Source organism: Rousettus aegyptiacus, unplaced genomic scaffold, assembly GCF_014176215.1.
Source record: "Rousettus aegyptiacus isolate mRouAeg1 unplaced genomic scaffold, mRouAeg1.p scaffold_m13_p_7, whole genome shotgun sequence".
Lineage (NCBI taxonomy): Eukaryota > Metazoa > Chordata > Mammalia > Chiroptera > Pteropodidae > Rousettus > Rousettus aegyptiacus.
In genome coordinates, this window is record NW_023416310.1 from 4,459,236 (window position 1) to 4,477,936 (window position 18,701).

The 18,701-nt window shown below is 48.1% G+C and overlaps 1 protein-coding gene across 2 annotated transcripts; it reads right to left on the reverse strand.

Moving 5' to 3' along the window:
- Positions 1 to 161: 161 nt before the first annotated feature.
- On the reverse strand, positions 162 to 16,325 carry E2F6 (E2F transcription factor 6). 2 transcript variants are annotated; one of them, XM_016127110.2, is made up of 7 exons: positions 15,959 to 16,325; positions 8,134 to 8,188; positions 5,825 to 6,041; positions 5,152 to 5,307; positions 4,211 to 4,325; positions 2,435 to 2,573; positions 162 to 1,986 (listed from the first exon to the last, which is right to left on the reverse strand). In XM_016127110.2, the coding sequence occupies exons 1-7, from the start codon at positions 16,064 to 16,066 to the stop codon at positions 1,937 to 1,939; spliced, it is 840 nt and encodes a 279-aa protein (XP_015982596.1). In that variant the 5' UTR covers positions 16,067 to 16,325; the 3' UTR covers positions 162 to 1,936. The 2 variants fall into 2 exon arrangements, with proteins under 2 accessions (XP_015982596.1, XP_015982597.1); XM_016127111.2 differs by lacking the exon at positions 162 to 1,986 and having other exon boundaries at positions 2,445 to 2,573; positions 4,207 to 4,325.
- Between the last annotated feature and the right edge of the window lie 2,376 nt (positions 16,326 to 18,701).

Genomic DNA, 18,701 nt, shown 5'->3' on the forward strand with positions numbered 1-18,701 from the left:
CGGGCAGGGGGGCGAAGGGCTGGGGCGCTGGCTCCGGGGGAAGCAGCAGGGCACGCGCAGACGGGCCTGCTGCTCGGGCGCGGGGGGGCGAAGGGCTGGGGCGCTGGCTCTGGGCCGGCAGGCGGCTGTGAAAAGACGACACTAGACGCCAGAGGACGGAGTGACAGGAAATTCTCCTTTATGTAACACACAGCGCACAGAGGACTGGCGTTCACGTGATCTCATTTTACGCTGGGCACCAGCCTGCGAGGCACACGCCGGCACGGCCCAGCGGCGAGGGGCTGCGCTCGGCGCCGGCGCGCGCCTCCCCCGACGCCCCCTTCCTTGGTTTTCACGGAGCCGCCTCGTTCCTTCTCGGGAAAGGCTTTCCCGCCCCGGTCCCGGAAAGAGCTGCTCCAGGGCCCTCGTCAGCCGGCCTCCCCTACCTCGTGGTTTCCGCGTCGCGCACGCCGACCCCCGCCAGTGCTGCCACGCACACGACTCCTGCCTAAAATCTCACGTGCATCGCGCACGTCCCGGACAAGGGGCCCGCCGGCAGCCCCGGGCCTAGACAGAAGGCCGGCAGCGCCTGCTGGCAGAGAGGTGGCCGGGGTTCCGCGGAGGGTCGAGACTGGCAAAAGCCACCAGAGCTCAGAGATGTGTGACCCCTAAACACTCAGTGTTATTTTTTAACATTTCAATCACTTTAAATCTTTTTATACACGGTCTTAATTTCAAGTTGCAAGAGACATTTAATAGATAAATCTGAACGATGCTCACAAGAATGCTGTATGGTAGACGAGCCAAGCGTTATTAGCCTAATTTTACAATTCACTCGAACATCTACTGAGCACAGTTTATGTGCCAGGCGTGGGGCAGGGCGCTGCGGATGACAACGGCTAAGACACAGTCCCTCAAGGAGCTCACAGTCTAATGGTAAATACTGAGTAAACTGAGGCACAGAGTGGTAAATGACTTACCCAGTGAGGTAGAATCAGCCAGATACATGGGAATGGGGGAACGAGAGCTGGAGAGAGGGCGGGGCGCAACTAACTCCTCGCAGGTCGACTCCTTTGACTGAAGAGCACGGCGACACACAGAAACGTAGTACAACATCCACTGGCAAGAAGGTTCGTTAAAAGTCTCCGATTTTCGCCATGATTGAATTCATGTCTTGCAATCCATCGAGCCGCCACCCGGCAGCACCCCGCGCCTGCGCCTGCGCGCAGCGGTCTGGTCGCACCCCGCGGCTGCAGGGGGCACTGCGACTCCCCAAAGAAATCCATGGACTTTACATGTACGGCATGTTTATGATACTTCTACACGTAGAAGTTTGGGGAAAAGCTCTCCTCTAACCCTCATTCGGAGGATTCTAATAAGTTACAGATACCACAGGAATTACAGGACTTGTCTGTTACTTTCCACATACACATTATTTGGCTGTACAACAGTGAAGAGTTTCACTCGGACACATTTCATAAGTCACCCAGACATTACACAGGTAGTTAGGACGACACCACGCGCAGGTGCGTGAGCACCCACCCACCGCACGACGGCTACCCGCAGACACGAACCTGCGTAAGGCAATTTCTTTAGCGGTAACGTCACATGATCTTTGAAGGAGGGGGCAGAGTCCACGGAGAACTGGCCGTCGCGGGCCCGTCCGTTTCAGCGGTGCTCTTCGTGATGGAGTTATTTCGGGAGGCCGACGTCCATTTCACTGACAAAAAGCAGTGAACGATTATAAAAGAGTCATTTTTAGAATGTGGAAACCATAATTATCCAGTGACCTAGGTGGCGAACTACTCGAAACTACTACTGGCCTTCACGCTGCCGCTGACGACGTGCGGGCTTCACGGCTGGCTGCCCTGCGGCTCGGACTCGGCACATGATTCTCCCATCCGGGACGTTCCCCAAACACTTCTCAAATTCCCCAAACACGCATTCTCAAAGCCCATCAGTTGCTTACTTCAAGCAAATCTTCACTTTGCTGTGGAGGATTTTCTCCTGAAAAATCAAACATGAAAGAAATTCTTATACGCGAACTGCTTAAAAAAGAAAAACTGAAGATTCTTGGGCAAGAACCGTATTCTTATGTTAATGGCATAAGTCTAACGTTTTGAGTGTCACAGAAATAAACAAGTACCTGAAGGCACCCGTCGGGGAATGTTGGTGGCCTTCTCTACGGCCACCACGGCCAGCGGGCACCCCCTTGAGCCAATCATAATTCTAAGTTTTCACTCATATCAAAACCACATGGAATTTAACTATAAAGTTGTTAGAAATATTCTAAACTACATCGAGAATTACCTTGCAATTGTTTCACTCATGTTTTTGTGGCTAGGAAAAGGAAAACTACCTAAAGACCATGATATACACTTTTGAAATCACTATACATAATTTTAAAATCATTAAGACTCTTACATTTTCCTAATCACAAATTCAATACGTTTACCTTTATCGGGGCGTTTGTTTTTAGACGAAGAGGTCGCTGCGCCTTCAGACCCTTTGTGACTCGCGTGATCCTGTTCCACTTCACACAAATACACATCGATGGGCCCCTGGGTGCTCCGTATGTGCACCGCGATAGAGTCCTACAGCAAATGACACGTCAGACACCAGGATGGAGGGCAGAGCTCACTGACTACGCCCTGCCCTGAACAGAGCTGCCAAAGTGTCAAGAGACATTACTGCAAATAAATCCAGGGAGATTCCTTTCTATCATATATTTAAGAAAATCACTGTTGGGTTTAATCTCATTAAATCACTGGCTAACTCATGTTCTTAAAACTGCTGCTCGGTTTCAGAGCCAGAAGTGAACATCCCTGCAGTCAGGAGTCCCATCTTTCTCTCCTCAAGGAGCGGACTGACCTCATCCAGGAACCTGTACTTGAGTGTCAAAAATCAGTGTTTTGATGACAAAGAAATCTAAAATACCGTGTGGTCTCAAAGAAAAGGGTGTGTTTAGCAGACCTCTGGGGAGGTCATGGGCTAACCGACAGGGCCATCCTTTCATATACTTGAAAAAGTTAAAGAATGAGATCAAGACAAAATACACCTCATGTAATTTAAAACACTAAATTCCAAAAGATAGCGGGAAATTGAGTGCTTCCACTACGAATTACGCAGAATTCTTAAGAAATAGTTTGTCATGTGCATCGACTTTTAATGTGATGCTATGAAGTCTTGGACATGTCCAAAGGGCTCAGTGAGACTTGGCAATTACAGTCTGAAGCAGCTCATAGCACAGGAAGAAACCCCTGCCCTGCCGGTCACTGCAGAATGGACTATCATGCCCCATGTGCTGAAAGATTATTTTTAAAGAAGTTTTAATACCTGTGAAACGACCTGAAATACATCTAAATCCAAATCAACAAGGAAACAACACCAAGAAGTCACAATATGAATGTGACTGGAGTAAAAGGCAGCTGTTCCTTAGTCAAGTGATGCCATGGGCTTTCATTTGGGACAGTGGTCTGCTGGGGATAAGGGACGGGTGGGTGATGAGAATACTCTTCATTACGAGGGAGGTAAGTCCCTACAGAATGACCATGGCATCACTATGAGCGCGATGGGCCTATCAGGCCGTCAGAACTGATGATCTGTCCTGTCTAAGAATGGCCACACTGCCTGGTTCTGATTCCATTCTTACCGAGCCACCTTCTGCTGACAATTACCTCTCAGTACAAACTTTCCTGCAAGGGGAAGAGTGCGCTAAGCGGCTGGCGGCTAAGAACATTTTCGTTTACAGAGCCATTTTACTTTTCATCTTAAATGCATGACTTAGTGTTCTAGTTTACTCATCAGCTCCTTATGAGTTCAGTTAGTCCTTCCCTAGAACCCTGGCTGACATCAGATCTTTGTCTGGAGGGACAAGGCTGAGGCCAGGTCTTGGCGATTCCTCTAACAGGCGCCATGGTCCAATGCTTAAGAATATACTCTGATGCCAGACTCTCTGGGTTTGAATTCTCATCTGTCTCTTACTGTGTGGTCGTGAGGAAGTTAATCTTTCTGTGCTTCGGATTCCTCATTTTTAAAAGGCTGATGATCATGACTGCTGTGTTTCCTCTGTTATTCAAAGCAAGTTAAAACGTGTATAGCGCCTTGAGCAGTACCAGGTGTGCAGCTCTGTGCAATAAGAGTTACGGAGTTACTGGGACCGCAATGAAGTACAGCCGAAGTAAGTGGCCCGCCTCCTCTTTAAATCTTCTAAAAATGCAGGGTTACCTACTTCTCTGGGGGCTGGAACATCCAATCGGGTTTCGGCTGGAGCTTTAACTGCAATAACAATCTGTTCATGGAAGGCCTGAATGCTATGAATATCTTGATATGTCACATACGCCAGTGTAAACATGAGTCAAGGACCTCTAACCAGAGTGGTGCTCACTGGGGAGACAACGTATCCTTGTAACACGGGGATGCACGTGTACTGTTAGAACAGCTTTAGTTTTTACGGGATCCAGACAAGAAAAGCATTAAATACGTGGTGACGGAAAGAAATGGGTGGTGAACACACAATGCAATATACATATATATATATATTTGACTTACTGTTGAATTATACACTTGAAACTTATTGGACTTTGCTAATCAGTGTTACAGCTCAGAGATGGTGACACCTCACAAGGGTGATGCAGCAGTAAACGGTCCCAGAGACGGGGAGAAGATCGGCCGCAGAGATAAGCCTCCCCCTCTGGTCCCTGCAGCAGTAGTGACATGCAGCTACGTCAGGCTTTGGGGGCTGACATGGCAGTTTACGTGCCATTTAATGGCCATTGTTTCAGAAATAAAATTTAGTTAATTAGGGCCAACATGAATTTCACAAAAGCCAACAAATATTCTACCGTCTTTATAGTATTCAGACTACGAACGTGAACAAGCAGGCGCCACCAATTTAGCTTCAGATGCAGACGCTAACCTTGGTACATCGCTCATTTACCTGGATGCGGCATTTACCTGGACAAATGCCATACCAAGGAGCTGAAGGCTCTGATGTGTTACCTGAGTAACATGTGTTACCTGAGGCTGTACTAAACTTTTACTGACTTTAACTTATCAAAGTCTAACTTTGTTTCCTAAACAAATTAATTAAATCCCCAAGCTGACTCTGCAGTGTAAAGTAACCTGCTTTGAAGAAGAAACTTTTAAACAGGGCACAGAGTTAAAGGATATCTTTCATTCTCTTTGTCATCTGTTAATTCAAACAACTGCTGAGCACAGTCCTTAATTAACTCATCCAGAGCATCTTCCATCGCTGATAAGCTGGAAAGTTCCTCCTGCAGCTTCTTCTGTTGGGGCATAGCTCCAAAATTGTTGAGATCAGATCCTCTTTAGAAGTATTAAAGAAAAAGACACAGAACAATACAGGTCAGGGTACTGGAACTTCTCCAGACATTCACATCCGGTCTTTCTCATGATGACAGACAAAAACTATGTACTCTGATTTTGCTTCTGCTCTCCCATTATTCTAGGTAACTATTATTCTTCCTGTATGTAAACTGGTTTTTGTCCCCTTTTCTACTCCCTTACACAGGGACTTTTAAAAAAACATACATCGTAACCCTACAGAACTTAACAGGAGTAGGGAATGCTTAATGAAGCCTGATTAGCAGGGAAAGCTTGATGAAATAATCGCTGACTGACTAATAATGCCACCATAAGCCCCAGCGCTACTCCTCACAGCATGGCTTTGGACAAATTTTATAGACTCCTTTTCTAACAAGAAGTCCCATCTTACTGTGTCTTATACTGTTAAAACATTGCTAATGTTTAGTTTGTTTTAAGCACGGTATCGTCACTGAAGGAAAAGGAAAAAAAGTCAAGGAGAGTTTAGACCACAACTCACATCCATCGAATATGGTTCTTGGATTTCTTTTCGACCAGCCGGATTCCGTCCAGGACGTTGGTGATGTCGTACACTCTGCGTTTTCGTACTCCCAGCTTTGTTGCGACCTTGTTTAAGTCAAGAATACCCCCGGGAGCATTTCTGACAAGATCCATAAATTTTCGTGTTAAATAAACCAATGATACATCGAAACGCGGTGTCTTCACTTTTAGAGCTTCTGGGAAACAAAACCAACACATTTATAAAATTTTAAACAGCGTTTCTTTCTGAACTCATTAACAAATCCTTTATTTCCTCTTGATCAGTAAGCATAGACACCTACAGAAATTCTACACACTGACCAAGTTGCAGCTAACCTTTATGAAATAGAGCTCTCAAATGAATAAAAGTTTACTAGCCTAGGCCAAGTAAACAAAAGCTTTACACTTAAATGAGTATTTGAAACACTGAATGTTGTCACCGAACACGTGAATTTCTGGAGCCCTAGTGCATCTTATCAGATATAAAGTGAGAATTCGCATTTGTGTCCACGTCACTTTCAGGACTATGATTAGAAATGATTTTTAAAATTAAATTTCTCATTTGGTCTTCAAGTTAAGAAATTCTTTATGTGCTGAAACCTATTTGATTTTATTAACCAACGTCACCCCAATAATTTAAATTTTTTTTAAAAAAAGAAAATTTTTTATAAAGCAAAAGCAGAGACTTGGTGCTTTTTCATGTTTCGAATGTTTCTAAGCACGTCGCGGTGTAACCCTGTCTTTTGAAAACGCTCAAGGTAGTCTTCTATTAAGACAATTATCACGCACCTCAAGGAGAAGTGGCACACCTGTTTTTAAAAATATTCACTACCTTACGATAACAGGCAAATGAAGGGGAAAAATCTCGAATCTCTTTCACGCCCTCACTCGCCTCCCTAACATGATGATTTTGGTTTTTCGTGCACACTCTGCCCCCTCCACACATACGTGTGTGTTGATAGGTACATATAGCTTATGAAAACAAAAACAGGAATATGCTATTTTTTAACATGCTGTTTTCAGCTCAACACTGAACATCCGACTTGTCAGCAAATGACTTTCTGTCGGGACTGCGGCGTGCAGCAAGCCGACGACGACGCAGCACCCTGCACGGCTGACGTAAGGCGTCGAGGCCGCGGACCCCGAGCGCTCTGGCCACGAGAAGCGGCTCCTCTCTGCTGCACCTGTGGGATGATGGGTGCTGACTGCACCTACCGCGGCCATCGCTTCACGACGTAGGCAAAGCCGTCCCGCTCTGCACCTTGAATTTATACAGTGATGAATGCCAATTACTTCTCAATAAAACGAGGAAAAACGGGTCTTTTTTCCTTAATGGCTGCATAATATTTACCTGCATGTAATATATGCTAACATACCTCAGTATTGGAAATTTAGATTGCCTATGACCGCATAATTTTGCACAATACTTCAACAAATTTCCTTGTAGCTAAACTTCTGTACCCTTCTTTAATTAGTTCCTTTAGATAAATTCCAAGGTCTGGAACTGCTGAGTAAAAGGGCATTTTTAAAGGAATTCTGGTATGTACTGCTAACCCTGCTCTCCAGGCTGTGGATTCTAACAATTCTGCGCAGTGTACGAGGGCCTCATCTCAGGCCTTGCCAGAAGCAAATATTATCATTCGTTTCATCTTTCCCAATTTGATACCAAAAAAAAAAAAAAAAAAAAAGTTCTTATGGTCTGGTGTGCGGAGGAAATGAACCTGCGAATAACTCAGCCGTCCTTCTGGTGTGCAGTGCATTTCTCTTCCTCTCTGCTTCCACAGCATACCGCAGCTACCATGCTTCGAAAGAAATCCACCTCCTATCTTTACCCACAAATGCTTTATCTGCAAAGTGGCATTCAGGTTAAAGACCACTGGTGATTACTCCAAGTGCAAAAGTACTATCTTACAGCATAAACGTCTTCACGGAAGACGGGTCCTATACTTAAGATTAAACAAGGTTAAACAAGGGTGACTCTTTTTTAAACTGGAGGTAGAAGAAAGTCACAATTGTACAATAAACCCTAGAAGATTACAAATGAGAAATTCTAACTTTAAAAAGCATACATTTATTTAATTATACTAAATTACTAATAGGACATGGTCTTATAAGCTTAGGATAAGTATAGTCCTATCATGTTAGTCATTTTGTAAAGAACATATTAATTGAACACCTCAGGTACATTTAAAATAAACCACTTAAATCGTTCAAATTACTGATCATTTAACGAAGGAATAAAGGAAGTTCAAAGTACAACACTTGAAACCTAGTCAGGAATCAACTTACTTCTCATGGACACATATTGTACGTTTTCTTCTAAATTAATCCTTATTTTTGATGGCTGGAAAAAAGAAGACATGGAATTTAACTTAGCAATTTAAAAACAACAATGTGAATGAACAGCATTTCACTGGATAACACGTTGCTTTTATTTTCACCACGGAATGAATAATCTGGGCATGAGAAAACCGGTCCTTTTTCCAAACTATGTCCACCCTCACTGTGAGCACATCTGATAACGTTCACAGACTTAAATTTCTAAAGTTGTTAGAGAAGGGGGTGGGCGGAAGGGTGAGGGAGAGAAAATGTGGATATGACAACCGAGCACTGAACGGACATTCGCTTATTGACGGCAACAGGTACCGAGGCCAAAAGCGAACACGACGATGACAGGACCCTGCCCTTGCCTCTGGAAGCTCAGCGGAGGCGTGAGGTCTGCCTCCCCGGCCAGGCGCCCGCCTCTTGCTGCTCAAGTGTAAGCGGCTCCAGACCTGGCTGGCATTTCACCAGCAGCCACGCATTCCCTACAGTTAATGCAGAAAGAGCAGCACTGCTCATGAGGGGAAAAAACGCACGCTACACAACTAAAACTTTGGTATTCCGACAAAAAGCTTCATTTAAATTCCTGAAAACACTGGGAAAACAGTAGTAGCTCCATGATCAATGCTCACCATTTAATCGGCTATTCAGAGGCTAAGAAAGTTTACATAAACTGGTAACATTTGCAATATGTTTAAAAATTGTTTTTGCAAAACATAAATAAAACCTTTCGATAAAGCTGTGTAAACAGAAAGCCATGTTAGTCTCATGCTTAGAATGAAACATAACGGGGTCGGATGCCTCCAGACGCTGTGATCAAGCTCAGCTCTGGTCTAAGTGAAAAATCCAGCCCCCAAACTGGCTCTAGCACAACTGAGGTGAGTGAATTCCATCTGGTGTTCTAAGAGGAGACTCGACAGTACTACCGTGGATGTGCCCTGAGGGACAAGGCTTCGGGGGCATGCTGCAACCATGCTCAACGTGGAGGACCATGAAAGTCAAGCAAGAAGTTCAGACTTCGTCATAACTAGTGGAGACTGACCACAGATTTCTGAACACGTTCAAGCTCAGGGTTGAGGACTGTAAGTAAGGGAGAAATACAGCAAGAGACTGGGGAACGGGGAAGCCTGGAGGCAAGGCGCGGAGCTAAGCTGTTTACCAGTGTTACAAATCCCTGGCACAATGACCTCCCTGTCCGCTACGACAAGATGACAGATTATCAGCAAGTTTCCTTGATATGGAATAATTCCACTGAAATAGATTCTTCCGTAAAATCAGTTGTTAGAATTTAAAGGAAAACACCAACCTGCTGGGCTGTGCAAAACCAGAGCTGGGAAGGCGTATCTGGGGCAGGGGCTGTGTCTGGCCAGCTCTCCTAAACAGGGCTGACGACAGTGGCTTTCACACACGGTGTCCCACAGCGAAACCCTGAGGGCAGTCCTATCAAAGTCAAACACGGGAAGAGCATGGCCAACTCTCGCTGCCGTGTTGACACGTAACCCCTCTGCCCACGTGGCATGAGACAGTCTAACGACTGTGGCAGGGTTCCTGGAGGGGAAAATCCACCCTCATCGCAGCGACTTGCAACACGCATAGACAGAGGCCCTGACCTGTCGCATACGCGAAGGGCCGTTTATGGGTTTTCCAGTCGGTCCGCGATCTGTTCCTTAGGTATCTGCAGCTACGATTAGGTTAGGGTGAACGTGCGCTGCCGTCGGCGCCGTCCTGAGGACACGGGCAGACGGGGTGAGGGCGGCAGGGCTCACGGGCGCCTGCTGCAAGCAGACCTCTGACCTGGAGAGCAGCAGGGCCCAGCCCCGCGTCACGGCACTGCGGCTGCCGACAAGGCCGCCTGGCTCTCTGCTCTCTGCGGGTTCGGGGAGCGCGCATTTTCTGCCCTGTGAGCCCCTCCCTCGGCCCCCTCACCTAACTGTTGCTATCCACAGGCTGGCGCAGGGAGAACACCTTGTCAGGCATAAGGACAGAAGTATGACTTTCCTTCCCACCCGTGCCGGCTCTGCCTTGGAGTGGGGAAAACAGACTCCGACGACACCCATTCATTTTTTTCTTTGAAAAACAGCTCCCTTTATCCTGGTGGAATCACAGTGGCATCACGGCCCCTCAGGGGCAGACGTCCCAATAGGAATAAACCCTGGAGGTCTACGATTCTGGAGATTTCCCAAGTGCCCAGTGACGACACACGCCTCTTCATAGTCAAAGCAGCTCTTGGTTGAATACTGGGTTCGGGGGACCAGTGACGTGACTTCGCAGATGCTGGGAGATGCCAACCTTCGTGTGCAACGCGGCGCAGCGATACAACTTTACGGCCCATTCCCAAGCTACCGCAAAGATGGAGAAATCCTGTGCAAGCGCATGTCACCGTTTTCCTTTTTGAACCAGAACACTGCCTGGCACATTCAGGCACTTGGAAAATATTTGGAAAACTCTGTACGAAGGCTGAAATAGCGCCTTGTCGTAGGTGACTTCAACTGATGAAGAACTCAGCACCATGAAACGATGCGTTGTGACAGACACGAGGACACAGGGTGGAGACTCCCTCTCGGGCACACCACCATGACAGGGCAAGGTCACGAAGCCCCGCTTTCTGCTTTCTAACAAACACTCACCATCCGGGGAGACCCGCCCCCGCCACCCCGGCCAGCCTTCCCAGCTACTGGAACTTTGGTGACCTGCGTTCAGCTGGCAGGCTAGGAGCTCTTCAGGAGCAGATGGGGCTAGACGGGACCTCTCCTTTTCAGTGACTTTAAAATCCAAATAAAGGTTTCCTCACACAAAAGTTAGTGAGCTATTAAAAAAAAAAAGAGTACATGAAATGCCACCGTGCGCTTCGCCCCAAGTCACTCAGGTCCCTCAGATCAGAGCCACACATCTCGTCCCTGGAGGGAGAATGACCGGCTGCCACCTCCACACGGCCCCTTGCCCGGACCAGGGCGCGGGGCAGGAGGCGGGGTGGAGCGGGGCCCCCACCGGCGCTGAGGAACAACGGAAGCCAGAGACGGACACCTGAGCCCCTTTGGGGACACCCATTTTTTCTTTTTAAATGATCTCCGTCTTCAGAAGAGGTACAGAAATGGTACTGTCCAGGTGAACGCTGTTCCCCCTGAATCGTGTGAGGGTGAATGGCGGACCCCTGATGATTCCGCGTGTGGCTCGAGGGCACTCCTCACACAGCCATGTGCAATTACCATCTGTTCACGACGTAGCGGTCTTTTAGACCGTCAGCAGAAATACAGACTTTGAGGACACTTGCTGACAGCGAGGGGTTCAAAGAACATGTTATCAGACCAGGAATGAGGGGGAAGCTGGTTCTGCTAGGACAGAGGACTCAGCGACACCGACAACTGCAGCTATGTGGACAGAAGCCATCGGTGGACGGGGGAGTCTAACGAAGGAGAATCCCACGCGAAGGGGCGCCAGGGGCACACGGCTTCTCCTGCAGTTCACAGTAAAAAGGGAGAGGGAGAAACTGGCAAGAACTGTTAAACACACAAGCACACGCAAAGCCAGGACTCGGTGGCTCTAGAAATTCTCAGCCTCGCCAGAAGCCACAATTGCAGGACTTCGGAAAAAGACCAAATCAAAGGCACTGCCGAAGAAGAGGCCTAAAGGGGAAGGTGGGGCGAGACCGGTTAACACCTGGGGGGAGGAGAGGCGGCACCTCTGAGCACTACTCAGTCACACAAAAGGCCTCGGACACAGGCTGAAGGTGAGCCCCACAGACCTAGGAAGCCTCGGGGCACGGACCCTCCGCCATCCCAACAGGAGCCCAGGTAAGGGCAGGTTACCACGAAGAACCTGTGCGCGGGCCTCTCGTGGACTGAGTGAACCGCAACAAGATTCACAGGAGCGAATCCAACACGGTTTTCAAAAGAACTCTATCAGCGAGAGCACTGCCGGCTGGGACTAAAAGGGACAGAAACAGTTCACACTAAAACTGGCGACCCAAAGTCCTACTGACAGGAAGCAGGCTGAAAAAGACTCAGCTACAACTAGGTATTTCCTTTCATGAAAAAGAAAGGAAGACCGGAGGGTGGAGCCAAGAGGCCAGGGGCAGAGCCGGGGCCATGGAATTAGCCCCGGGCCTGACACATGGTTGAGAGACTGACCAGCCTGGATTTCAGGACGGCTGTGGCCCAGCCGCTGCCCTGCGGCTCCCGCCTCCCTCCCCTGCCAGCGGGAACACGCAGCGCGGCCGCCTTCCGACGTCTGCCCCGGCGCGTGGGGCCAGGCACCCGTGTCACTGGCGTCACCCTGCACCCGAGGAGCTGCACCAACAGCCTGGACTCCTATTCTAGTCAGTGAAGTCAAAACCTGTTATTATGAGGCTCGAATTGTCCCAGTTTAGGCCTCTTCAAAGTGGCTCCTACATGGGACATGTATTTCTGGCTTTTTGAGCATCTTTAGGAAGTAGTCCTTAGGGGAATGCTCCCTCGGATTTCTATGCGACGAACCTGCCCAGGTGCCGGCAGAGATGCTGCCGCTTCTGGCCCTGGCGAGCCACCGCTGTGGGGTGGGGACGGTGACAGCGCTTCTAGTCTTTTAAGAGAGTCCAGCTGAGAGGTTACTCTTACGATTTCTGTGAGAGATGCCCATGCCCCTCCCCCCCCTCCCCGGGATGCCCAGCAGGTGGTCAAACCTCAGCTGGCCGACTAAGAAACGCCCCCTTCCAGTCCTCGAATGGCCCTCCCGTTTGCGCAGAGTCATGCAGCCTGTGCGGATCTCTGCTGGGGAGGGACGCGAGAAGCCAGCCGGTGTCTGAACTGAAAACCACTGAGGCCAAGCTCAGGGCACACAGCGTGCCAGGACCAAGCGGCGCCTGGCTGGGGCGGCACAGGCCGGGCTGCTCCTCCGCTGCCCTAAGGCCTGGACTTCTAAACCTGAGATGCCAGAGATGAGAGCAAAAGGTGCAAGACAGGAGAATTTTAGGGAGTAAAATCTTAAGCACTGTCTCTAAATTGGTTACAAATTTCTCTATATAGACGTCTCTCTGTACCAAGTGCCTGTTCTGGGGAATAACATCCCTCGAAGAGCCCTTTGAAAATATACCTTTCTCCTAGGTGACTACATTCTCTTCATTTTTAAATGTTCTTTATTTGTCAATGTGCTGACTAAGTTCCACCTTCAACCATATTATCTTCCCCAACTCAAATTTCTACATTTTTTCAAGCTATTTACTCAGAGAACATCACTCAGCCAGATACGTAACCAATCTTTGCAAAGCAATACACTTGTTTGTATTTAATTATTAAGTACTCCCAATCAGCCAATTAAAAAACGATGACATGTTTGAATCACCATTTTATAGCAGGAAAATAAACATTCAAATATTTACAGAGTACCTACTTCATTCATTCAATGACTATTGACCAAATCTTTTTATGAGAGGCGCCAAGTGGGCTGGGGATGTAACAGTTAAATGCACAGAATCACTGCACTTGGGGACCTAGGAGCCACATTGCAAAGAGGGGGTAAGCAAGCACAGGATGCTTTGGGAGCAGAAAAGGAGTGGCTAACCCAGTGCTGAAAGATCAGGGAGAGCTTCAGGCAAGTGATCTGTATCTCTAGACCTGAAAAAAACATGGGATTTTTTTTTAAATAAAGGCTTTTTTGGAAGGGGGAATGCGGCTATGTAGGGTTCCAAAAAAATATGGAAATATGAAAAATTTAGCAAGGATAAGCAGTTCAGGAAAGATAAACCTGGGGTTTAAGAAGTTTTGAATCTGTCCTGAGAGCACTAGGGAACCACAATAGATTCTTTACGCCAAATGACACGATCATAAATATGCTTTAAAAAGACCATTATGGTTAGTTACTATGTGGCGAATACACAGAAAAGTAAGGGAGCAAAACCAGAAGCGGGAAAACTAGTTAGGAAGACATGGCAACAATCTGAAAAATAGATGGTTAAAACTGGCAAGTACTGGTGATTAACTTTAATTAGATTGGGAAGATGGAAGGTATCAGTTTGGAAAAGAGAAAGGGCACGGATAATGCTTAGGATAGGAGCTTGGGCAATGCGGTGGGTGTGTTACCATTTATTAACCGAGGAGATAGCAAAGCTGTTGCTGGCCGAGGCAAGAAGGTAAATGAATTGAATTCTGAGTATATGAGTTTTCAAATTTAAGCAGAGATATCTAGTAGATAGTTGGAAAGCTCTGGGTTGGAGTCATAGATTTGGGAGTTATTATAACACAGTAACTGAAACAACTAGAGTGGATACGAATATTTAAGACTTCAAGGGATGTGCATATCTCTGATGGTAAATGAAAAATTAAGTGGTTTTTTTCAAAATTAAGTGAACGCTCCCAGCTTTTATCAAATTTTCAAAGATTAAGATCACCAATATAGATGATAACGGGAGTTGTGAGAGTGGTGGCGAATGCCATCCCACACGAAGAATGTGTATAAAAGGTAAAAGAGAATCCTGAACAACAGTCCCGGGAATGGGAAGAGGAGTCTGCAAAGGAGCACAGGAGAGGCTGGAGGAGTAGATGGAGCACCAGGAGTGTGGTGTTAGAGAAGCCATTCAACATCCAGAGTTTCCAAGAAAAGCAAGCAGTCAACCACATCAGAACCAGAGATGAGGAGTGAAACATCGCTAGACCTGGCAACGCTGTTGGCAAGCTCGTTAGAACAGTCTCAGAGCTGTGCTGAGCGCAGCGGTCAAGGTGGGTTATGGTGATAATGAGGGGAGTAAGAGGGCACTGTAATTGCAAATGATTTTTAAAAGTTTGGCTGTGAAGGGGAAGACATGAGCTAAGTAGATTAAAGGACTTAAGGAACGACAGGAGGGATATTTTAAGTGGGGATGGATTTAGGATGTAGTTTAAGCAGTCAAGAATTTATCGTCTGGAGTCAAGGGCGAGGTTAAATCCAGGCTTTTCCATGTACTGTCTAACCATGGGCAAGACGCTTAATATTTCCAAGTGCATTTTGGCAACAGTGAAAGAATAATAATCTTAGGACTGCTGTGAATTAAATGAGATAATGTCATTAACTATTTTTGAACACTGAGTCCCCAAGGGAACAGGGCATATTGACTTCAGTAAATGTTTAGTTACTAGTCATGGGAAGAAACCAGCAGGACGGTTGAAAATATGGGGAGAAATGGAAAATGATGGATTCATAAGCAGCCCTGAGAATCAAGAAGAATATATTGCATCTGGTCCGGGGCAAGAATAGAGGAAATTAACTTCTGCAGGAAGGGAGCCCAATCTTTCTTCCATTTTTCTCTGTCAAACAGGACAAGACAATTTGCTGAATGGGGAGCTGTGGGGTGGGAAATGTGAGGCGTGGACAAGACTTTGAATGGCCGCATTAAGTAGGAAAACGGGAAAGGAGGCCGAAGGGAAAAATGAGAGCCTGCAAAGTATACTGACAGTGAGTGGAGGCAGGAAAACAAGATTTTCTAACGTAAAGTTGAGCAACTTTCTCCAACGGTGTCCCGTAGCCGCAACGTAAAAGCCAGGAGGGCTGACGACACATTTAAAAAGTCCGTATTGCACGAAGTAGGAGTTGAAGGGAATGGCGGGTTTGGCTCACAGTCCGTAACGGGCAGTGCCAGAGCAGAGGAGACGGAGGAGCGGCCGCGGCCCAGCCCGGGGGGGGGGCGGGGGCTCCCGACCCCGAAGACACTCAGCCCGGCTTCCCCTTGGAAGGGAAGAGGTGGCTGGGCCTGCGACGCGACCCGATCGGACCGGACCGGACCCGCCCTCCCCACGCCGCGCCAGGGCCCCCGGCGCTCAGGACCCAGGCCGTCCGCGGGACTTACCAGCAGGCTCTCCACGTTGATGGGGTCTCGGCACCGGCGACGCATCGTCTCCTCTGCCGGGTCCATGAGCGGGCTGGGCAGTTTCCGCGCCGGCCGCTGCTGACTCATGCTGCCCAGCCGGCCGCCCCTGGCCCTCGCACCCCCGGGGCTCTCCCGCCTTCTCCTGCTCCGGTCGGACGCCGCTCTCGACACGCCGGGTCTGGGAGCCAAGCACGAGCCGGGCTCGCGGCCTGCCCGCCGGTGCACCTGGCCAGGCCAGGCCGCGGACACACGCGCCGCTGCCCCGCGGGCGGGGGTGGTATAACGCAGGCGGGAGGAGAGCGGGCTGACCCACGGCTCTCAGGACGCGGTGCCCGCCATCTTTCCGCATGCGCAGTGCGCCGCCCCCAGTGCGCATGCGCGCGCCGCCGGCCGCTCCCACGCGCTAATCCGCCTCCTAAGCCTGGCGCGCGCGAAACCAAGGGCGGCGGAATCCACGGAGGGGATGGCGAAGGCGAGGGAAGAGATGGAGCAGGACTCCAGGGGAAAGGAGCGGGGCGGGAAACGACAGGCTGCGAGGAAAACGCAGTTTCTCCTCCGAATTCCTGACACGACTGACACTAGTAACTGACAGTTCTGCGTGGGCAGAGATGCTAATTTATTCTTGAGCTCCGTCCGCACATCTCAGGCTCTTGCCCTGTGTCAATGCTTAGTAAATGTTGGTAACTAAACCACGGTGGAATCGTTTACTTATGTGCTTCTTTCTTTTTTTTTTCTTTCTTTTTTCTTTCTTTTTTTTTTTTTTTTGCTTCTTTCTCCTTTCCTTTTCCTTCCTTGCTTCTTTTCTTTCTTTCATTTGATGACTAAATTATTGATTACCGGTGGTGTTAGATATGGCGGTGGGCACAGGAGACATTCATTTGGAGTTGGCACAGGCTCGATCTCAAATTTCAGTGGGGGAGACATAAATAGAATATTTAACGCTGGGTCCAGAATTGTATTTACAAATCCTGGCTCCTCTTAAGTTTGTAAGGCCCTAAGCAAGTTACTTAGTAGCTCTGTGTCTCAATTTCCTCATCCGTTAAGTGGGAATAATGAGGGTACTGACCTCAGAAGGTTGTCGTGAGGAATAAATGAATTGATAAATTTACTTAGAACAGGGACCAGCACAAGTTAGAAATAAAAAGGCAAGGGAATGTGGTAAGCACAGGGTGGAGAGCAACAACTGAGCCAGGCAGTTAGAGCAGAGCTTTCTACCCGGCCTGGGGTGGGGAAGAGAAGCTTCTGGAGGTAGTCGGCTTCCCGACTAGACTCTAAGTTCCCAAAGGGCATCCTCTAACCTTTATATCGCCAGCATCTACCACAGTTCCTGGCTAATAGTAAGTGCTCAGTAAAAGTTTGCCAAATGAATGACTTGAAATAAAGGATAACACAGGGGAGTCTCTAGAAGATTGAATTTTGTTGCAGATTGAATTTCTCAGAACAGTTAAAAGATACTCTTAACAACCTTAGTCCTGAGAAGGCAAACTCTAGAGACCAGAAATGGCTGTTTTTAATAAGCGAGGCATTAATTCAGCATCTGCATTCTACCAAACCGTTCTGCATACACTTTTCCATGTAAGTCTTCTATCAAAACTGAAAGATAGTGGTTTTCTGCCCAATTTACAGATCAGGGAAATGAAGATTAGCAAGATTACAAAAATTACCTGAGATCCTGGCTAGGCAGTGGGAGAGGGGGGATTTGACTTCACCGCTGGTGAATTAATTGGGTGTGCTGATTATTGACAAGGTTGTTGAAAGATGACTAGATTTGCTGCAGCCAGATATGGGGTCAGGTGAGTGAAAGCGGGGCGTGGGTCAGGATGGGGGCGGCAGGCGCTCCAGGCTGAAGACAGCGTGAGCACAGCTGTGGATGGTCAAGACAAGGACACAGCCCTCCAGACACGATACCTGTGACCTGGCAGGAAGTTGAGGGAGTTCATGCTCCGTGATGTCAAAGTCACCCACCGAGAGGAAGGGGAGATGGTGGAACCGGAGGTTTGGGAGGCATGGCAGGCACTCGGCAAATATTTATAGTTAGGTGGGGAACGGTAGGGGAGACTTCTCTGGGAAACACAGTGAGACTGCAGGGTCCATGGCTCTCTCCCAGTGTCTAATGCACATATCCTATGAGCGTGGGAGGAAGAAGAGGAATGTGAAAAGAGGGCAGGGGAGAATGGCAGCAAAGACTGTTCCTCATTCGTGTGCTATATGTAATAGCACGAGTCATAGGACGTTAGAGCAGGAAGAGGGTCATTCAGTAAAACCATCTCCTTTCACTGGGGAGGAAACCAAGAACAGAGGAGTTACATGACTTGTCCAAGATCAAAAAGCTAGTGTCTAGCAGAGCTGGTCTTTTACTTTCCATATGGGGACACTGTTTCGGAAGTCGAGATGAGGTGCCCGGACCAGCACCTGCAGGAGAGAAGTGTCGAAGGGATGGAGGGATGCGAAGAGGGGGGTGGCGTGGAAGAAGGAACAGACAGACCTGCTGGAGAGAGCCCAGTGTCAGCTTTTATTAGCCCTCACTGGCAAGTAACATAACCTTTGGAACCCTTAGTTGCCATATTTGTAAACAGAGTAAACATACTTGCTGTATTGGTGATAATACAGCAGGTTCACTTCACTGGTAAAGTGAACATCGGATTTCACAGGGGCTGTTTATAATCAAGTCTCAAAGCCCCCTACTCCTGTGACTAAAAGTGGTTGTAAAATGACATCAAAT